We start from the raw sequence: 19,524 nt of genomic DNA on the forward strand, positions 1-19,524 counted from the left end.
GCTGCTGCTGCCGCCGCCGCCGCCGCCGCCATCGCCGCTCAGACTGGGGCCCGCCGCCCGGCGATTGGAGAGCTACGCCGGCCAAGCCGAGGATTCATTAGTCAAGCTGCCTGCCCGTCACCAGGATCTAGTAGTCCATTGGGGAATATCACTTGGCAATCAAATAAAAACCCCCCTCTAAGGCGGGAATACTGCGCCAAATTCTCAAATCCCGGTAGGAGAAATCTGTCTGTCAATCAACATACGTCCCACCTCCCCTCAAGTCCTTAGGTAACAATACCACCACGCTGTGACGACATTCCTCCCTCTCCCCCATCTATCGGCGGGTCCACGAAATATATGACGTTCCGTGCTTGGCCCTTGGCTAGGCGAGGTGGAACGGACTAATATTCCGATCGCCTTATAGCAGTGGTCCAGTCTCAGATGCTGACTGGCTAGTGAGATTCGAAGGGTCGATACCCACTACGCGACAGGTGAACCTTGTCCCCAAACGGACTGCCCGGTTTAAAGCAGGGAAAACTGGAGGTCACATGACTTAATCCTTGGGTGCAGCCGTCTTGATTCTACTGGTTGCCAACTAGTGAGCTTTTGTAAAGCAAAGGTGGGAAACATAGCGGCGGTTTCTGGAAACTGGTCTGACCAAGAAAGCACCAGTAGATGGAAAGCACCAGTAGATGGGATGTTGCTGGGAATGGAGGGTTCTGAATAGAGCACTCCAGAAGATAGCTTACTTTTCCTTATCGAGGTTATTGGCCCCACCATCCACTAGGTCTCCCAAACCAGAAAGCAGGGAGGAATCCTCACTCCAGAGTTAACGAGTCATGAGTCCTGTCAGTTCTGCCTCCTGCATAGGCCCTCTTTCCAAGCCTTCTGCTCTTGTCCCAGTTTCAGCCTGTTTCTTCTCTTGCCTGGTTGTTGGCTACAGCCTGCTAACGGGTCTCTCGACTGTCAGTGTCACGCCTCTACTCCGCACTGCTACCAGACCACGCTGGCTCCTCTTCGCTGGCCTGGTTAAATCTCAACTCCTTACCCTGGCCTTAAGGCATCCAGGTCTGTGCTTCTGTAAAAGCAGTACGTATTTAACCAGACCCACTGCAAACTCATCCCTCCTCTCCCATGACAAGCCGGCCTACCTCCACTCTGTGTGTTTAATCGTTTTATGCCATGTTTCCTAACTAGGTTCTGAACCCCGGAGATGAGGAGCTGGATCCTATTTATATTTGCATCTCCACAGCGTGGCACTATGCTTCGCACATAGTAAGTGTCCAGTAGGTATCTGTTGGCAGAAGGATGCACTAATTGGGGGATCTGGGTGCCACCCTTCATCTTCATCGCTTTCTTGGCCCCCAAGCCCCCCTTCAGACCCCAGAGAAAGTTCTCCCGGCAGGTTCTCACCATGTCGCTGCACCTCGCGATAGCAATTAGACCTAAGCCTGGAAGGCAGGGTTGCCACATTTTAGTAGTGATCCTACACATGTATTAAATAGGCAGGAACGGCGGTACTAAGTTTGCAAGAGGAATTTTTGTAGCCAGACCAAACTACGGTTTGAGACCCTGTGAGAGCTGGATCACAGGAGCCCAACCAGAATGTACCAAACCACCCCGGTGGGGCTGGACGTGAAGGAGGCAGACGGATTGAGACAAAAGGAGATCCTTACTAGCAAACATAAAAATCAAGCTTCTCACTATACCCCGCTTCTCCTCTCTCCCCAAACTTGTTCTCATAAATCCTTACCTCAGGAACTGGGGAACTTGAAGCAGTCAGTCGCTGGTAACTTCGGGCCACCCATCTCCGCTTCAATCTGGGAGAACTAAAGTCGAGCACCACAGACAAGCTCTAAATGACTGACTTCGCTGGAAGCAAGGTCTTTTATATGGATCGGGTCGTAATTTAATCAAGATTTGGATGTTTTATTCGGTCCTAATTTAAACTAGTCAGGACAACTAAGGGAAATGTAATCTTTTAAAAATGCCTTTGAATCCTATTTTTGTTGAGCACTTGATTTTGTACAGGCACCATGCTAAGCTACTTAATATTCTCAATGAAATCTCAGAAAAACCCTATGAGTAGAGATTTCTAAATGTATCTCTTTTTTGGAGGGAGGTGGGGAAGAGGCTTAAAGAAGTGAAGTAACTTGCCCAAGTCAAGGAACTAATTATAAGTGAGCATGGAATTTCAAAGCTTAGATCGTTACTATAAGGTCTGCTTTAATACACAAAAATTACATTATGCATAATTCTGCAAACTGGAAAAAAGACTAAATCCCAACACTAGACAACTGTTAAGTAAACTATCATTATATCCAATCAAAGATTACTGTACACCTGTTAAAAGGTTTAGCGCCCTGGTTGCATAGTGGTTAAGAGCTGGGCTGCCAACCAAAAGGTCAGCGAATCCACCAGGTGCTCCTTGGAAACCCTATAGGGCAGTTGTACTCTGTCCTATAAGGTTGCTATGAGTTGGAGTCGATTTGACCGCAGAGAGTTTTTTGTTTTGTTTTATCACACATTATCTGTAAACCTTTTAATAAACTGAAAAAAGCAAACCAAACTCGTTGCCCCATAGGGTTTTCAAGGAGGGCCTGGTGGATTCAAACCGCTGACCCTTTGGTTGGCAGCCCAGCTCTTAACCACTACGCAACCAGGACTCCATGGTGTGTGATAACATGCAAAAAAAAATTTTTTTAGGCCAAAGAAGTGGAATGTAAAATTGTATATGAAGTATGATTACAACTATGTATATGTAAGTTTTTAAAATTTGGGCATTGGAGTAAAAATAAAACATGAACCAGTACAATAGTTCTGTTTCTTAGTGATAGATACCAAAAGCTTTTAAAATGTTGACACTTTTAACCCAGTAATTCTATTTCTTATAACCTGTTCTAAAGAAATAATCTAAAAAGTGGGTAAACATTTGTGAATAAAGATGTCCATCAAAGTGAAAAAATATAACCAACTTAAATGTCCAACTGGGGACTTGCAAGAAAATTATTTCACACACAAAGGGTGTAATTTCGTTATGCCTTCAAAACATTTTAATGACACGGAAAAATGCAATACAATGGTAAACAGAATTTCAGTATACAAAATTGTATGTATGTACAGTATGATCATAAAATATAAGCATAGATAAAAGACTGGAAAGACATATGCCAAAATGTTAATAGTGATTCTCTCTGGTGAGTAGGATTATGAATGATTTTCTTCTTTATAATTTTCTATGTTCTATAATTTTCCATAATCAAATATTATTTTTATTTAAAATTTTAAAAATCACTCCAACTTCTTGATTTTCCTTAATAAGCATGATTACTTTTACAAAGAAATATATGCATTTAAGAAGATATTTGAATGGTGACTTATAAAGTAAGATTCTTCTCTATTAGACTGTAAACTGTAGACAGCCAGGGTACAATCCTTATTGTATTTGTATTCCCATTGCCTACCACTGTGTGCTCAATAAATGTTAATGGAATGATCTTCAGTAGTGAACATTATTTAATATTTTTCCTGTTGTTGATGAATAGAGAACATCAAAGAGAGAAGTTTCCCTCTGAGAATGAATTTTTAAAAAATTAATATGTAATGGTGTGAGATTTACCCATTATGATTATAATTCTCCTTAAGTAATAGCCTATAAATAGAGGGCTATGAAGTTTCAGAAAAACCAAACCTACAACAATGTTATGCCCCAGAAGAGAAGAAAATATGTTAATATAAGGGAATGGTCAGTGGAGTTGGGAAAAGAAGAATTTAAGCAAAAAAATGGGTCAGGGCATCTCCAGTTCTGTCCAAAAGGGAAGTTTCTTCACTAGACAACAGAAATATTTGGCCTCTTAGTAGTTTCATCCTGATTTTAACTCCTTCTTTGAAATTTTTACAATAATTCTCTATGATATAAAATTACACTGTTTAATATAGTAGCTACTAGTCACACATGGCTATTGAGCACTTGTAACGTGGCTAATCTAATTTAGAAATGCTGAAAGTATAAAATACGCACTGGATTTTGAAGTTTTGAAGATTTAATATAAAAAAAGATTGTAAAATAGCTCATTAATAACTGTTTAATATTAATTATACATTGAGAATCGATACTATTTTTGCTATACTGGATTAAATATATTAGTAAAATTAGTTTTACCTGTTTCTTTTTGCTTTTTTTAATGTAGCTACTAGAAAATGTAAAACTACATATGTGGCTTGCATTATATTTCCAATTGGGCAGGGCTGATATAGAACCTTTCAGTCTTTACCATTTACTTATCTCTGTGTTGAAGTATATTCCAATTATCTTCTAATGCGAAGTCTGGCCCTACCTACCTTAACTCCCTAAGTCTGCCCTTGCATAGACACGGGGTCATCATTTAAACGAGAAGGAGCCTCTGCTGGGCTGCTTAATTTTCATTCTGCTTCGTTAACTGTTTTAAAAATTTTGTACCTGAAAAAGCTTTAATATACTGTACCAGAAATACATATTCGTTATCAAAACATCAGAACATACTGATAGAAAAAGAACAAAATAAAATCACCCATAAATTCAGCACCCAGAGATAATTACTAAAGCTATTTTGGCATATACCCTTCCTGATTTTTTTCAATATACAAACACATATAGAGGCATAGACATATATATTTTAGCAAAAATAGGATCATACTGTATATATTGTTTTCTTACTTATTTTTTTACCCAATGAGATACAGAAACATTTTTCCATGCGAATAAATATATTTTCCCAACATCATTTTTCATGGCTTTACTCAAAAGCCACCGTAGCAATGAGGCCTTCCTTGACCACCTTATTTAAAATTGAAATCTATACATACACCTTCTCAATCCCCCTTCAACAAATTGTTTTTCTCCGTAGTGCTTATCTGTTGTTTGTTTACTTCTCTACCCCAGCGCCTAGAACTGTGCTTAAACACAGAAGATGCTGGAATATTTGCTGCATAAATGAATGATGTAATGAAGAACTACATAGTTTTCTGGCTGCTTTTTAAAATGTTAATTTGTTTATATCATGCCTATATCTGCATTTGGAGCCCCGGTGGTGCAGTGGTTAAGATCTCAGCTGATAACTAAAAGGTTAGCGGTTCGAATCCACCAGCCGCTCCTTGGAAACCCTACGGGGCAGTTCTACTCTGTCCTGTAGGGTCGCTATGAGTCAGAATCAATGGCAATGGGTTTTTTGGTTTTGTATCCGCATTTAAGGCAGCTGCTTTTAAATTTTTCGAAATATCTGCTCTTAAGTAAAAAAATGTCTACATCCATTTGCCAGAAATTGTAACTAAATGTTGTCCAATTTTTATCAAAAGTGCCATTTGGAGAAGTAACATTTTAGAACTGTCTGAAGGACACACAATCTATCTGTTCCTTAGATGGTCCAAAATTGAGGACTGTATTAAGCCAGACCATCATAGGGCAGCATATTTGGCTAAACTGTGATGAGCTTGATAGAATAAGCTTAAAACCTACTGAATTCCTATTTTGTGTTTCTAGAAGAAACAGTGGTACAAAACTCAACATCATATTTGCTGTAAAGTGTTGTAGAGGATGGTGTTCACTATATCACTCAGTGTCTTCTCAGAATAACCACAAAACTTTTTACTCCTCTTGAGTAACTGATAGGCTTTTGTAAATCCTAAGGGGAATGTGAACTTCATTGTATTTTCCAATTTGCTTTAGCTGCCAAGAAGCTCAGAGCTGAATTCACAGCCTTGCTTTAATATTCAGGAATACTGCTTATAGAATGCTTTTCTGTGCATTAATTTTCTTTTTTGTACCATAATACAATTTTCCCTTCATTTCTACTTTAAAAATCTGTATTTTCCTATTGTTTTGTCTTTTGTGTATTATAGTAAGATGTTGCAAATGTTTTTCAGAACTAGGCAAATATAAATCAATCAATCATTAAATCAGTCATACGCAGTGGAGATAAATGCACTAGCTTTCATAGCTTGATGACATCAACTATTAAGAGCATCTAATTCCTTTCCACCTAAAGTCCTGTTCACCAAGCTATTCTGTGTATTTTTCTATAAAGAGAGAATGGAAAGGCAACACTGGATTCTGCTTAGCAGTCATATTTCTCACTACAATTAACACATAAACTCAAATACCAGCTTATTGCACTGGATTATAGAAAGACTAAAAACCCCTGCTTGAGGTTTAAAATTAGGATCACTATTCCTGTCAGACATGATTTTGTTGTGATCCTAGACTAGAGGTGCAGAGGGATGGACTGAGTAATTCCTGGCAAGCCCATTCAATTTAGCAGTTTGCATTAATGTGGCTAAAGCCAAACATCTCAGGGGACCAGGAAAGGAAACAGGGACTCCATTTTTGCCAGGCCTATTTTAAATCTGAGGTAGGCAGCAGGGTATCCAGGGAGAGATGCTCATTATCACACACTTCTGATTAGAGGCTGAACCACAGTTCAGGACTTGACTACTATCACACAAAGGTTTTTGGCAGGTTTTCTTTTTTCTTGTGGCAGTCCCAAAGTACCAACATACACACACCCTCTTAGTAAGGCTTGAGTTGACATAGATGGAGTTCTTGGTTTTGGGCATCTGACTGGGGAAGGGAGTTACTGGAGGGAGGCTATGTTTTTTTTTTTTTTTATCTCAACACTTTCCCAAATGTCTATTACTCTAATTCTTGTCCTTAACAAGGTCATGAAGAGATGACTGGATGAACGAATGTCCTGATCCCAGGCTATACAGTGTAGAAGTCACAAACCCTGCTCAGTCCTTCTCATTAAACTTCTGGGCTTTATTTATTTTTTTAATACGACCATTACATATTACACAAAAATAAAAGTCAAACGAACTTGGTATTTATAAATTATTAAATAAAAATACAGGAATATATATTTATATTTATAGAGCTTTTTTCTTTTCTTCTAAACTAACCAAATCTGTTCTTCCGCCATTTTATGATTTAAAAAAGTAAATAGTATATGCCCTAAAATAAGTGGGGAGTGGGATTAATAACCACAGGACCTAGTTGCCCTATTTCCGCTCCTTCCTTGGCCAAAGCAAAGTCCCTATTTGTCCCTTTGGGCTCTGGAGAGCAAGAAACACCCTCTCCACCTATTTAATCTTTGAAAAATGGCAATTACATTATTTCCTTTATTTTTTAAAAAAATGACATGGATTTAAAAACTGGGAGCCATACTCAGCCTTCTTGGCCAAGAGCTAATCCCAAGGAACTATATGGCTCTAGAAGAGTCCCTAGTTTTCCCTGACATAAGGGTCTCTGGGGTTTCCATTGCCCTTCAAGCTAAGAAGGGCAGGACAGGTCAAAACTGTCCACTGTGGTCCCATCCAAGCTATGTTTTTAGGAATCCAGACCAAGCCCTTTACCCTTTTCAGAAAATAGCTCCTCCTTCCACCCAGGAGTGAAGGCCCAGAACAGGGCATTTGGGTAACTTGACCATGTTCCCTGCTGCCCCTGTTGCTAAAGGCCCACAGGAGAGCTAACAGGGATAGGCATCCTGTGGTAGAGGGTGGGATGAAGAGTCTGCCCCAAACCTGGGGGTGCACAGGCTCCAATTTTGAATTGATGGTCTAGTCAGTGGTTTTCCAACTTTTTTCAGCAGCAAACCCCTTAATTCAAATAAAATCTTACCCTGAACCCGATATGTAAGACAATTATAAAGGGAGCTGTTCTGTTTGAGGGCAAGTAGCCCAGCCTGCTCAGCCCCCACTCCATCTCCCCAAGGACTCCTGAAGAAACCCCTAGGAAACTTTGGAGCTCTGCCAAGCAGTTTGAAAACCACTGGCCTAGTCTGTCCTGAGCAAGTCAGAGACCCGCCACCCCAACTGCCTGCCACAGACCAGCTCTGAGTTTCTGGTATCAGCATACTCACGACAGACCAAGTGGCACATGCAGTCTCCCACCTCCCCTATAAATACCATTAAAAAGTGCAGCTCTCTCTCAAAAGCAGAAGTCTGGACTAAACACCTAAGGCCAATTTTGGTCCCACAGTCTAGCAAGCACAACCATGCTGCCACATTCTGGGACCAAGTGAAAATCTCCTCCAAGAAGAGCCAACCATGTTATGTTCTAGCTAAACTGATCAGTGCTTGGGGTCAAAGGGCAGGGTTCTAGAGCACTGTGCCTCTGAAGTTAGCATTGGAGAGCAGCAATTTTAGCACCTTGGAAAGTGCAGCAGTGAGGTTTGGCTCAGAGCATGCATCTGCAGTGAATAATTTCTTCTTCAAAAGAAAAGGCTATAATCTGAATCTGTTCTATAGGACTGTGAGCTCTGAAATTAGCATCCCCAGACTGTGATGTACAGACAAGTAACACTCATGCACATAGCGTGGCTTCAAAGAAAATATAAATGCTTCTAGGTCATGGTAGGTACTCTAGAACCTATACACCTGGCCTCTGATAAAGCAGGACCAAAACTCACTGCACAGAATAGGCTGGTCACAGAGTACACATTAGCCTCACACCCACAGGGATCAGAGCTGGGAATGTTCCTCTCAAGGCATTAACTCTCAGTCTTACTGAGATAGTACAGGACCCACACTGTATTCTAGATCAGCATTTATGTCCACACACTCAAAGGGAAAATTAGTTGGACACCCAATTTAGTGTTTAAGTTTAGGTATAGAGGTCCCAGAGATAGGGAACCCTTCTTGGCACCATTGTGCCTCAGTGAGAGAGGAGGGTAGCAGGCAGGTCCAGCTCCTGAAGCCTCCACCCACCTAAGCTCCGCAGCCTTGCCTTTCTGTTGGAGCCCAGGAGGCAGCAGCAAGAGCACGATGCACAGAAAGGGGGTGAGGAAGCAACAAGGCCAGCTGCAGAACTGCTCTTTTCTCCAAAGCCCTGCTAACTACTTTCTACAGAGAAGTGCCCAAAGGCCTGTCTGGATACAGTGTTTCTCCTCAGCCTTGAGGCATCAGGACAAGGGGAGAGGAAGGAGGGGGCTGGGAGCAGGGGCAGAGAACTGCCCCTTGTTCTTACCACTGCAAGAGGGAATGTTTTCTCCTCCAAGAATCCCACCACCACCAGATTAGACAAGCAGCCCAGCATGCACACGAGCACACGTGCACATGCACTCACGTGTCCAAGCAGCCCGCTCACACAGCCACTTCTCCCTAACACCTGAGAACCCCGAGCTTCCATTCAAAGGGATGTGCCCTGTGTTCTCCCCAAATCCTACTCATCCCTTATGCAAGCTCCCCTTCCTCAGGGCTGTAAATCAAGCTCCAGGTACAATGTTGTGTGCCCACACCCACAGATAGGCATGATCCCTCCCACCTGCCCCCATCCCTGGAATGACGCCACCTCCTGGCCCCCTGATCTTTCCAATTACATTCCCTAATGTTTCCAGCTCACCCTTCCATCCCCCTGTGTGACACACTCAGCTCCCTCACACCCTGCCCTTCCCTTGCTCGCTCCATTACTTGCCCATCCATTCACCCCACTTCTTCCAAGTGCATTTCTCTGTTTTCTTCCTGCTCTCCGGTTCCCCAGCCACACCTAGTCCCACCTGGCCCTGGACTCTCTCACTTGCTAGCAAAAAAGGCCCCTACAGTTACCAGGGCCCCCAGTGCCACGGCCCCCGTCAGCACTGTCCTCACTGATGCCCAGTTCCCCTCCCGCAGACGCCGCGCCTCCTCCAGGGCCCCGTCCCCGTATAGAGCTGTGAACTCCGCCTGTGGGAGAGAAGGGAAGTAGGGGAGAAAGAAGGAGAAAGGAATATCAGGAGAGGAAAGAGTGGAGAAAAGAGGAGAGGAAGAGTTCCAGTTCCATCCACTGTGAACACTACCCCACACCCAGCTCCTCCCTGGCCAAAGCACTACTGTCTGCAAGCCCCCTGAGAGCCCCACATGCGCTCCCCCATGAGCGCCTGGCTCATTTGCCCTCTCTGCCTCAAGTGAACCCTATCCTTTCTTAGCCAAAAATTCTGCTCAGAACTGGCATCCTTCACCAAGTCTTGCCTGACTGCCACCCCCAACCCCCAGGCCCTGTACTCAGTTGTATAAAGTTCCTAACAGCTGGATAACCTTGCCTGACATCATTTCCCTGCAGGCACTCCTTGGGTGCTAGTATTGTTTTCTGCTTTGGATCATGAGCCCATCCAGTGATTACTGCATGGCAGCCCTAGAGTGCAGAGTCTGGTGCAATGCCTACAGTGAGGGCATCTCTCAATCTGATTCTATCCAAGTGGGAAGACTCGGCCCCCACACCTCACTTCCAGCGTGGCTGCCCCCAGCCCCAATCAGAGTCCCCACCTTCCCCTGGAGACAAGCTTTGCAGAGGTATGTGCAGAGCAACAACCAAGAAGCTTCTTACCCAGCCCCCACTGCTGTGGATCCAGTCAGCCAGCCGCGTCTCCAGGTAGACCACCATCCATTCCTGCACTTGTCCCACCAGTGACTCCATCTCCTTGTTGACACTCTCAGCACACAGTGCGGCCCCAAAGACAAAGAAGGCCACAAGGCGGCCCCAGTTGGGGCCCCCTTGGAAGAGTTCATCAGAGACCTGGGTGAAGCGTTGCTGGGCTGAGCCAGGGGTCACATGCAGCTGGGCTGCCAGATCAGAGAAGGTGCGCCGGAAGCGGGTCTCGAACTCATCTCCAGCTGCCCGCATGGCTTGGTGCAGTGGGTCAGCTGCTGCACCCTCCCCGGGGCCAGCTCCACATACATAACCCTTCTGCCTCAGCTTGTAGCCCACAAAGTCTGCCACCAGAGCCCGTGTGTCTGGGGCTGAGGCTGGGGTCGCCATGCGGGCAGCTGCAAGAGTCAGGGATGAAAGACTGGCATGAATATATGGACAGAGACCACGAAGGGGCATTTCAGGTTTGGCCAACCCAGAGGGACGGGGTGGTGGTAGGAGGGAGTGCTCAGAGACCACTAGGCAGGGAGTGGCAAGAACCAGGGAATTAAGTAATGGTGTGAGCCAGGGCATGAGGGTCATATTATGCCAAATTAAATGTAAAATAAGTAAATTTTATCTTTTTAATACTTTAGATTCTTTCCGTAATAAGACAACACTAGCTCCATGACACTCCTAATGCACACCTTTTTGGCTAGAGGAAGGGGCTTAGGACCTCCCCAGAGGCAAGACTGTGAAGATGGTGGCAAAGGCGCAAGATAGGGGAGGAGACAAGGGCTGAAGAAAAAGGTGGAAGAAGCAAAGCAGTGCCTGGGACAGAGAAAAGAAGGGGACACTCACCCAGCCTGGATGGCAGCTCTTAGGACCCAGCACTGGTGGCAAACAGCCTCCAGCTGGGGCCTTTCATCCTCCCGGCCACCAGCGTGGAGCCCTGGGAAGGGGAGGGGGAGATCAGAGCTAGGCGGGGAAGGCCAGGGAGCAGGGTCTGGCCTGAGAAGGGCTGGGGTTGCAGCTCCTGGGACCCAGCCCCTGCTCCCTACGTTCTACCAGCTGTGTGGCTGAATCCATGTTTAATGACTGTCCTCCCGGAAACCCAGGGCCAAGGGTTTCCTGCCGACACCCTCTCTACTCCCAGCTCCCACCAGTGCAGCCCAAAGGCCCAGCTCCTCCCTTACCCCCACCCTCAGCCTGTCTCCAACCCCGCCTGTCTGCCAGGTTAGGGATCTCACGGGTCAGGCAGCAGCCGGGATCCCGGCCGTTTCCTGATGCAGGAGCTGGGAGGGAGGGAGAGAAGGAGGAAGGGAGGGAAGGAAGGAAAGGGGGGGGCAGGAGGGAGGGCCTGGCGCCGGGTGATGATGGGGCCCAGAGATGCGTCCAGAGAGAGGGGCGGGGCTGGGACGCAGGCCTGGGAAGGGCTACAACTCGGGAAGAGAAGGCAGCTGAAGGTAAGGGAGAGCAGTGCCAGGACACTGTGGGCCAGGCTGGGCTCCTGAGTCTCAAGCCTGCCCAGAGAGGCGCGCTGGACCTTGGGAAATCTCAGAGCAAATACAACATTTCCAGAACGTTTCTGATGTTTCATGTACTTGTTGAAATTTTCCAGTCCTGGAGTGGGTGCCTAGAAAGGAGAAGCAGTTCCCTTTACCCTGTGAACCACAGGCCAGGTACCTTGCCCTTACAGAACTAATAGATTTAGTCACCAAACCTTTCCCATCCTCTTTTCCCCAAAGACTTTAAACCAGTGATTTCGTGGGCTGGGGCTTGGGCCAGGCATCAGGAAGCCAGGACTTGGATCACAAGCAGTTCATGCAGGTAACTTTCCTTCATCTTCGTTTTTTAGTAATCAGATGATTTTTTTTTACCCAACACATGAACTCCTTCTCATTATGGAAAAGGGCAAACAATATAGAAGTACAGAGTAAAAGTACAACTCCTCAACTCACTCCCTTCTCACCCACCCACCTCACAGCTACAATTCCACCTCCCTTCCTGGAGATTGCCAGTGTTAAGGTTGATGTTTATCCTTTTGGGTTTTACATATATAAAATGTGTTTATATATGTGTGTGTATACGTATATATGGAGCCCTTGTGTCACAGTAAAAACCCGTTGTCGTCAAGTCGATTCCAACTCATAGCAACCGTATAGGATAGAGCAGAACTTCCCCGTAGGCCTTCCAAGGAGTGGCTGATGGATTCGAACTGCTGATCTTTTGGTTAGCAGCTGTCTTAGTCATCTAGTGCTGCTATAACAGAAATACCACAAGTGGATGGCTTTAACAAAAAGAAGTTTATTTCCTCACAGTCCAGTAGGCTACAAGTCCAAACTCAGGGCATCAGCTCCAGGGGAATGCTTTCTCTGTCGGCTCTGCAGGAAGGTCCATGTCATCAATCTTCCCTTGGTCTGGGAGCTTCTCTGCACAGGAACCTCAGGTCCAAAGGACGTGCTCTGCTCCCGGCACTGCTTTCTTGGTGGTATGAGGTTCCCCTGTGTCTCTGCTTGCTTCTCTTATATCTCAAAAGAGATTGGCTTAAGTCACTATCTAATCTTGTAGACCTCATCAGTATAACTGCCACTAATCCATCTTATTACATCATAGTGATCAAGTTTACAACACATAAGAAATCACATCAGATTACAAAATGATACACAATCATACAATGCTGGGAATCATGACCCAGCCAAGTTGACAGATATTTTGCGGGGACACAATTCAATCCATGACAGCAGCCAAACTTTTAACCACTGCACCACCAGGGCTGGCAATTCGAATCCACCAGCCACTCCTTAGAAACCCTATGGGGCAGTCTACTCTGTCCTAAAGGGTTGCTATGAGTTGAAATCGATAGCAACAGGTTTGGTTTTTGGTTTTGCTGGCACAGCGGTTAAGAGCTACGGCTGCTAACCAAAAGGGTCGGCAGTTTGAATCTACCAGCCGCTCCTTGGAAACCCTATGGAGCAGTTCTACTCTGTCCTACAGGGTTGCTGAGACATAATCAACTCGACAGCAACAAGTTTGGTTTTTGGTTTGGTATACACATATACACCTATTCCTCACTTACTGACATGGTTAGGTTCCAAAGACCAGGTCATTATGTGAAAACTGGCATTATGCAAAAATGGAAGATGACTACATTATCGCATAACTGCCAAATTACATCATTACATAACTGCCAAACCACTAAGAATCATTGCCCAGCCAAGTTGATACATAATCTTAACCATCACAGCCAGTGTTACTCTTGCCTCACATCGCAGTGTTTGTTACTGCCAGATATACATCATTAATGTGCAAAATAGTCAGATAGTAGATTTTTTACTATTGTCATAAATGCAAAATGTCAGATAATGAGACAGTGGACAAGTGAGGAGTAGGTGTATACACATATATACAGGCAGTTCCTGGATTACGAACGAGTTCCCTTCCTATTTGTACATAAATCAGAACAGTTAGGTACAGTTCGTATCCAACATTAATCAAATGTTTGTCTTAGTATATAGTATATAGTGTACCTTTCTATGCATAAAAAACATTAAACATATCCAGACACACTAAAACATCTTTAACATAATACAGTAATAGTAGTAATAATAGTTTTGAAGCATGTCACAAAGTAGCACCCATTTGTTATTATGAACCATTGTATGCACCTCAAATTTTTAATAAAATAGACTTCACGAGGGCTGGTTTGTAACGACGAGTTGTATGTAATATGTAAATTCTAAGTAGGACATTCATAACCCAAGGACTGCCTGTATATGTATGCACAAATATATAGATTTTTATTACATAAACTAAATCATATGGTAAATAGTGTTCCCATGATACTGGAGATCTACCCAAATTATTTTTTAATGTCTCAGCACCACCTCCACCCCCACCCAGAGCTCCAGAGGAATTTCTCATCCAGAGATTGTGTTTCCTGTGTGTATCTCTCTCCTACACATGGCCACTGCAGTGCTACCTGCTTTCCTACAGCCAAGGAGCACAGGGCAGTTCATGGGGTGTGAGGCACTCTCTGGCCACAGCTGGTCCACATGAGGACACTCGGACATTTTGCCTGGCCCCTCCTTATGAGGGGGTACAGCTAGTTTCACAGAGGCCTCAATCATCACGTAGGCTGTTACAGCCGTCACTTCCTTTGGCCCCATTTGGAAGGAATCCCAACCAAAGGCCAGAAAAATGCAACCCAATTCTCCTCCTTTCCTGCTGGTTCCCTTTGCTTCTACCTACAGCCCAAGCCTCAGAATTCCCATCTGTCTTTATGGTCACCAGGGAAAATAGGTCTTTTCTGTGACAATAAAAGTAACAACTAACACATTTTGAGGACTTATTAGGTGCTAAATGCTTTCTTTATATGAATAATATTTTAACCTCACACCAATCTCTAAACTTCCTCCCTCCCCCCATCCTATGGATAAGGAAGTGGAAGCTTGGAGTGGCTAAGCAATTTGTCCAAAGCCACATACCGATAAGTGGAGAAGCTGGGTCTCAACCTATTTCTGTCTGATCTGAAAGCTTATGGTCTTAAGTTTGACACTGTATTGCTTCAAGTTCACATCTTATCTTTAGGTAATCAGTGTTGTTCTCACAGTCTGAATTCACACCATTTATAGGTCCAAACTCAGTTCCCTCTCTCTTCTGAGTGTACAGCCTGTTTGCTCCTTTATAGCTGTCTCTCTTTAGCCAACCTCATTTCTTCTTTGCTCTTGGGCTGATCATTCCAGCTACCATCAGCAAAGTTGTTCCCTTTTTCAGAGAATAATGTAGTCTAGGCCTTCATTTGGAATGGCCATATAGTTTCGTCTGGAACATTTCCTTGAAATAAAAACTTTTTAGTCTCCAGATCCAAATATATTTGTTTGCCCATTTATTTATAAGCTTTTTGAAAGCACCCTGAATTTTATTCACCTTTGTGTCCTCACAGAGTCCCTGGGTGGTACAAATGCATAACGTGATCGGCTGTTAACCGAGCCGTTGGAGGTTCAAGTCCACCCAGAGGCACCTCAGAAGAAAGCCCTGGTGATCTACTTCTGAAAAATCAGCCACTGAAAACCCTGTGGAGCACATGGGGTCGCCATTAGTTGGAATCAACATGATGGCAACCTGTTTTGGTTTTTGTTTCCTGATAGCCTAATAAGCCCTGAATAAATGTTGATTGAACAAATCAGTCAATGCGTCTGGCCAGTTACTGAGTAGTCCCAGCCAGACGTTGGAAGATAACTGTTTAAGAAATAAAGACTTATCTGAAATAAAGATTTAGTCTCAGACTGAGTAGCCAGGGAAACAAAGCTGCTGGACCCACACAACGTATACCTGATCCAGACCTGTGTGCCCAAGGATCATCTCAGATCAAGACCGTAGAGCCAAGAGATGGTAGCTCAATTTGTAGACAAGGAAACAGAATCTTTACTAGAAAAACCACAGGCCATATAGGCTGGCCTTGAACCCCGTCTATTCCTTCAATGCCATATTTTCCCAGGACAACTACTTGACTGTATTATGTTGTGTTGTTGTTATGTTGGGTGCTGTTGAGTCGGTTCTGACTCATAGTGACTCCATGTGGCAAAGAACTGCCCCATAGGGTTTTCTTGGCTGTAATCTTTATAGAAGCAGATTGCCAGGTTTTTCTCCCATTCAGCTGCTGGGTGTGTTCGAACCACCAACTTTTCGGTTAGCAGCTGAGCAGTTAACCGTGGTGCCACCAGGGCTCCTTTTAACTGTAATATAAAAATAAAAAACCTGTTGCTGTCAAGTCAATTCCAACTCATAGTGACCCTATATAGCGTATGATTATTTTACACCCCCAAATTTGAAGAGAACATGTCCATGTATGTGTAAAAGAAGAAAAATAAAACTCAGTATCACTTTAAAAATGAGTCCTGGTTAAACAACATTCCTATGGTTAATACTGGAGTTAAAATGCAAACAGGAATGTATTATACAGTAAGATGCATGTCTCACTGTTTATTTCCAACTTAGTCACTTGTGATTTTACAGTTAAACTATACTGCTGTTTCAAATTTTGAGATTACAATTCTACTTAAGAGTTCCCATTTTAATACTCCGAAGATGTTAACTATGATCATTAAATGTTTTTACCTTACATAACCGAGTAAATAAGAGAGTGGATTCTAAAGTCAAACTAAAAAAAATCCAAACAAGTTGCTGTTGAGTCTACTCCAGCTTATGGCAACTGTGCTCTACAGGGTTTTCAACGGCTTTGATCTTTCAGAAATAGATCACAAGGCCTTTCTTCCAAGGTGCTTCTGAGTGGATTCAAATCACCATCCTTTCAGTTAGCAGCTGAGTTCTTAATCATTTGCTCCAGCCATTGATTCCGGAGCCAGACTGCTGGGGTCCAAATCCCAGCTGTCCAGTTATTAGTTATGTGATCCTGGGCAAGGGTCCTATCCCCTTCCTGCCTTGATTTTCTCATCTGTATAAGCATAATAATATCCTGTACTACTAGGTGGTTGTGGATATTATGAGTTAATATTTGCAAAGCTCTTACAACAGTATCTAGTACACTGTAAATGCTATATAAGATCAGTAAGAAAGTTAGAAGGGGGAAAAAAACTTCCATTTTTTTTCGTTAATGTGGAAAAAAAACCAGCCCTGTGCCCTCCTTGGTCTAAGCAGCTCCCACTGGAAATAGAAACCCACACTTCCAGCCCCAAAAGAGTTGTAGTGTGTTCATTTATTCAGTGATTTTGAGGGCTTGCTTTGTTCTGAAACTGAGTGCTCAAAGGACTTGGAGTCAGGTTAGAAATCCTAACTCTAACCCACTTTTCTACAGATGAGAAAACTGAGGTCCAAAGAAGTTGTGCCTCGCTCAAGGTCACATAGCTAAATAGCACCAGAGGTGGAGCTAGAATTTAGGTCTCCCCACAACTCAGTCAGGACTCCTATTAATGGGCAGTGTCTGCCACCCACCCTTTTGAGCGCCCATCTCAGCTTCTATTTGAAAGCCTTTACCTAGTTTTCCTGACCTTCCCTTTCTGCTCCCACAGCCACCTCTCTCCCGAACCCAGAGCCTAGGAGAGCCTTTCCCAGCAAGAAAGGGAAAAGTTACTTTCATCCCTGAGTTAACCCTTCCCATGCCAGAGAGGTTGAGGACGTTGAGGCTAGATGGCCTCGCTCGGAACAGAAAGCGTGGAGACCCCGCCCCCTGGTGCAGTAGCGGCAGCGGCTGCGAAGACTGATGGGGAGCCACCTTCAGAGGGCTGTGGGCGGGGCCGGGAATGCGACCGCCGCGGGACCGGAGAGTGATCGCCGTTGAGCCCACGCTCAGAGCAGACGGCTCGCAGAAGGCAGGAGGTGATGGTCCAAGACTTTGGGCGCTGACAGCGGGCCAGGGGGAGGGAAAAGCGGCCACGGAAGCGAGGCAGAGTAAGGGGAGGTGAAGGCTCCTGGAGGTGACAGCAGAGAGCACGCAAAGGCAAGGGGTTGCCGAGCGAGCCCGGCCGTTTCTGCGCGGACGCGGAGCGGGCGGGAGAGAGGAAGGGAGGGCAGCGCAAGGGCGCTGCGGGTGGGCCCCGCCGGGGCGGGGGGATGCCATGTCCCGCGAACGGCCCCCCCGCACTGACATCCCGCGCAACCTGAGCTTCATCGCCGCGCTGACGGAGCGCGCCTACTACCACAGCCAGAGGCCCAGCCTCGAGGAGGAGTCGGAAGAGGAGCCAGGCGAGGGAAGGACGCGGCACGGGGCTCGGTCCCGCGCTCACACTCCAAGTAGGGGCCGCCGGGCCCGCTCTGCGCCCGCCGTAGGAGGGGAAGCCCGGGCGCCCCGCAGCCGCAGCCCCGACACCCGCAAGAGAGTGCGCTTCGCCGACGCCCTGGGGCTAGAGCTGACCGCCGTGCGCCGCTTCCGCCCGGGAGAGCTGCCGCAGGTCCCCTGCCACGTGCAGGTCCAGCTGCACAGGGACGCTCTCCACCACTTTGCGCCGTGCCAGCCCCCCGCCCGCGCCCTCCAGGTAGGCGGCGGGGACACGCCCTCTCCCCGATATCTCTCCAACCCGGCCGCGGCGGGCGTGTGCGAGTGGATTTGTCGAAGAACACCCATGTCCATCCCCAACTCTGGGCGTGGCCTTGCTCATGTCTTTTGGATCCCCATCCGCCAGTGGCTCAAGGCCAATGCGCCAGTTAGGCCCCACTCTTAAACAGCTGGGACGCCGGGGTAGGCCTCTGATTGGCCCGCTGCCTCGATCTGACCCCGGCCCCTGTCTTTCGCCCTCTCTTCGCCCTGGGCTTCCCCACCTCCCCCTCTCCCCTAGGAGGCGCGCGCAGCCCTGGCACCGGCCAGCGAGCCCGGCTTCGCCGCCCGCTTACAGGCGCCGCGCATCTGCCTGGAACGCGCAGAGGCGGGCCCGCTGGGCGTGGCCGGGAGCGCGCGCGTGCTGGACCTGGCCTACGAGAAGCGCGTGAGCGTGCGCTGGAGCGCCGACGGCTGGCGTAGTCAACGCGAGGCGCCTGGCGCCTATGCCGGCCCCGCCCCGCCCCCGCCGCGCGCCGACCGCTTTGCTTTCCGTCTTCCCGCGCCACCCACTGGGGGCGCCCTGCTTTTCCCCTTGCGCTACCGTGTGACGGGTTATGAGTTCTGGGACAACAACGGCGGCCGTGACGGTGCTCTGCGTGGACCCGAGCATCCGGGCAGTGCCGGAGCCCCAGAGCCGCAGGGCTGGATTCACTTTATCTAGGAGGAGACGCCTGCGGCCGACGGCGGAGAAAACCAAACCCACTCGGGGGCGGGGGAATCCCGAAGACTTCGCGGAGTGGAATGGGAGAAACCAAGATTGGCGGGGATTAGACCAAAAGAGTCAGGTGGGGGAAGGGGAGGAGGGTGGGAGAAATCAAAGGGGGGTGGGGTGGGCGGAATCAGCGAAGTTTGTGGAGCCTGGGATGGAAAACGCTGGTTGGATGTGAATGGAAGGAACCCAAAACATAAGAGAAAGAAGACCGAAAAGTGTTGGAGGAATTAGAAAAAAGGGAGATGATGGTGCCATTCTCTTACGTGAGTGGGCACTGGGGAGTAAATCAGGAGAGACTTGTCAGGCCTGTGCAGTAGAAGGTTAAGGTACCTTGTCGGGATTAAGGAGGTATTATGTGTGAAGTAGGAGGGCAACCCAGTTGAAGTTACTTAGGTTTCTCGGTCATCCCCTCTTCTTACC

General features: G+C 46.4%; 2 protein-coding genes across 3 annotated transcripts; one reads left to right on the forward strand and one right to left on the reverse strand.

Moving 5' to 3' along the window:
- Positions 1–8,714: 8,714 nt before the first annotated feature.
- On the reverse strand, positions 8,715–11,673 carry BCL2L2 (BCL2 like 2). Of its 2 annotated transcripts, XM_004389917.2 has the most exons (4): positions 11,587–11,673; positions 11,198–11,288; positions 10,316–10,755; positions 8,715–9,675 (listed from the first exon to the last, which is right to left on the reverse strand). In XM_004389917.2, exons 3-4 carry the CDS (start codon positions 10,745–10,747, stop codon positions 9,526–9,528), a joined length of 582 nt encoding a protein of 193 aa, XP_004389974.1. In that variant the 5' UTR covers positions 10,748–10,755; positions 11,198–11,288; positions 11,587–11,673; the 3' UTR covers positions 8,715–9,525. The 2 variants fall into 2 exon arrangements, with proteins under 2 accessions (XP_004389974.1, XP_023580672.1); XM_023724904.1 differs by lacking the exon at positions 11,587–11,673 and having other exon boundaries at positions 8,882–9,675; positions 11,198–11,306.
- Positions 11,674–17,913: 6,240 nt separating this feature from the next.
- PPP1R3E (protein phosphatase 1 regulatory subunit 3E) lies at positions 17,914–19,053 on the forward strand. The gene is made up of 2 exons (XM_004389919.2): positions 17,914–18,330; positions 18,631–19,053. The coding sequence occupies exons 1-2, from the start codon at positions 17,914–17,916 to the stop codon at positions 19,051–19,053; spliced, it is 840 nt and encodes a 279-aa protein (XP_004389976.1).
- Positions 19,054–19,524: the final 471 nt, after the last annotated feature.

The sequence above is a fragment of the Trichechus manatus genome, unplaced genomic scaffold, assembly GCF_000243295.1.
Source record: "Trichechus manatus latirostris isolate Lorelei unplaced genomic scaffold, TriManLat1.0 scaffold00268, whole genome shotgun sequence".
NCBI classification, from domain to species: Eukaryota; Metazoa; Chordata; class Mammalia; order Sirenia; family Trichechidae; genus Trichechus; species Trichechus manatus.